The 2500-nt window shown below is 38.2% G+C and overlaps 1 protein-coding gene across 1 annotated transcript in view; it reads right to left on the bottom strand.

Moving 5' to 3' along the window:
- LOC137989196 (uncharacterized) overlaps positions 1-2400 on the bottom strand; it is a 24639-nt gene extending 22239 nt beyond the window's left edge. The window contains exons 1-2 of the mRNA XM_068835046.1: positions 2390-2400; positions 465-592 (exon numbers count right to left, since the gene is read on the bottom strand). Coding sequence (XP_068691147.1) covers positions 465-592; positions 2390-2400 — 139 coding nt within the window. The remainder of the gene's footprint in view (positions 1-464; positions 593-2389) is intronic.
- Positions 2401-2500: the final 100 nt, after the last annotated feature.

Here is a 2500-nt window from a genome sequence, read left to right on the forward strand (position 1 = left end):
CAATCTGCTTTTCAGAAAAATTATAAAAAGAGGTTTTCTTCATTTTTTCAATAATTAAGGTGTTCTTGCTATTGCCTTTCTTATTAGCAGCTGGTAATGCCATCATTCCTTTTTTATATTAACAATGTTTGTTAATTAAACAGCTCGTTTCGCGAACAACTTTAGTATTACGTGACTGGGGAGTCCTGAAGATTTTAAGGGGGACCTGTGTGCGACATATGTCCCTTGTTATCTTCAAAAGGAGATATTCTCAAGTCATAACAATTTGTAATTCTTGTCTTGTTACTGGTCTTGAAAACATGTTTAAAGAGAACCTTTCCCGAATATGCGAATGTTAGTAGCATTAAATTTTCTTCGCTAAGCTTGGAGAAGTGTGCCTTTTGATGATTCTGCTCTGTTAGTCGTTAATGAAAAAAGGATTATTTACTTAAGGACAAATCCTCTTTTTGACCTTGACTTCTTACCTTTATTGAACGAATTATGTATTGCAGTTGATGTGGGAAGGAGAAACTCGCTCTTTGCCAAGTCATCATGAATAACTGCAACAGCTGCTGCTGTTTTCTTTTTGCAAAAGGTCGAAACTTCGCCGACCCTAAAACACTAACTCGAGTTCTTTGTGTATGAGTTCAGAGTTTTTCACACTGGATATACTGTTGGTAACATTAAATTTTCTTCAGGTTATATTTCGTGACTACTTTTTTCAGACCTCCACTCAGAAATTTAAATTAAAATTTTTTAAAACCGTCCGTAAATAAACCATTCAAACTTACAATATTATTAGTAGCGACGTTCCAGCTGGCTTCTCGGCATGTAACATGATGTAAATACAGTGTAAAATTCGGCGCCTTTTAAAAGTAAATGCGGTTTCTTCTCTTTTGCCCTATGATTGCTGAATTTATCATATGAGGCAATTGATGTTTTTGAATTTATGGGGGTTTTTTTCAGTGTTGAATGCGCTTTCGTTTCTGGTATAGCAGTTGTTGGAGACAGAAGGCCACAGATGTTGGACCATAGATACTTCCAACAAATAATAATAAGAATTTCTGTCGAGAGCTCGTCATGTGCTTAAATGCAAATTTCCCTTATTCGTTTGTTTAATAGTTATCACATCTTATTTACTCATATTCCCTCTTTTACTTACGCTTATTATATTTGTCAACTTTGTTTGAATCAGTAAAATTCTGTCTTCTTATATCGTTCGAAACTCGGTGGCTTACATAACCGCGCACCAGTGGCGCAGTTGGTTGAGCACCGGGCTGCCATGCGGGAGGTTATGAGTTCAACTTCGGCTGGACTATCACTCAGGGTCTTTAAATAACAGAAGAGAAAGTGCTGCCTTTGTAATGACTGACATCTGTAAATGGTTAGACCCTTTAGTCTTCTCGGACAATTAATCATGTTGGGACATCTCTCAACCTTTCAATGTTATGACACTGTGGCGCGTAAAAGAACCCACACACCATCCTCGAAGAGTATAGGGCAGGTGTTGTGGTGTATCATGGTTGAGAGGGTAAATTGCTCGCAGATACTAGCTACATCAAGCTAATCTTAGATGTGCCGGAGGGAAAATAAAGATATGACTTGATATAACGTAATTACTGGATGAAATTTCCTTCGCAACTAAAATATACTCCCTTATTGTTATTCTCCTCACGCTATCCGGTAAAGCCACTTTCCATTTAATTTTTTTTCTTTTTTGGCAAACCAACGATTTGTTTAACACTCGAGGATTTAAGGCCTATAATGTCAGTATTTTTATCTCCTGCAAGTTTTTTCTGGCTCAAAAACCAGCATTTTTTTTTTTCAAAATGAAAAACGTATTACAAAACCGATGATTTTTCGCATACACTAAACGACATGATTGGCATCACAGTCCCGGGAGGGGGTACTGCCATATATGGGCTATATAGGTATGTGCCGCTGTGAAGGGTATGGTTTTCAAGCAGTTTACTCTAGCATAGGGTATATAAATCAGAGCGTTTGGGTCTAGAATTGGGTATCATTTTTCACGAAACTGACCAGTCGCTTGAAGATTTTATCAAGACTAAGAAAACCAGAAATTCCCGCTCAAAAACCAAAAAATGTGGAGTCGGCAAAGTTTAAATTTACGCAACTCAGCCTCAACAGTGTGGATAAATGGCTATCTTGAAACACTTCTGGATATTATTATTACCTGTCAAGTATCGGTATTTAGACGGAAATCGGTGGGAGTTTACTCTAGTATAGGGTAGCAAAATTCAGCTGAACTAGCTCTGGTATAGGCTAAGGGTTCCAGGGTCCCAGCGGCACATCTCCACCCAGAAATTCCTAAAGTACCCCCCCCCCCCCCCGGGATCAGAGTGTCCGCTTGGCGCCTACTTCAAAACTTTCGAGAAACTCACAAGTGTACCATTTAGTCATTTCTAAAATTTCGCATGCATGTGGCAATATCTATTTTTGACAAAATAAGCTGGAGTTTTATGTTGCACCAAATATGGGCAAATTTTCTCTGCTCGTGCAA

The sequence above is a fragment of the Montipora foliosa genome, unplaced genomic scaffold, assembly GCF_036669935.1.
Source record: "Montipora foliosa isolate CH-2021 unplaced genomic scaffold, ASM3666993v2 scaffold_446, whole genome shotgun sequence".
Lineage (NCBI taxonomy): Eukaryota > Metazoa > Cnidaria > Anthozoa > Scleractinia > Acroporidae > Montipora > Montipora foliosa.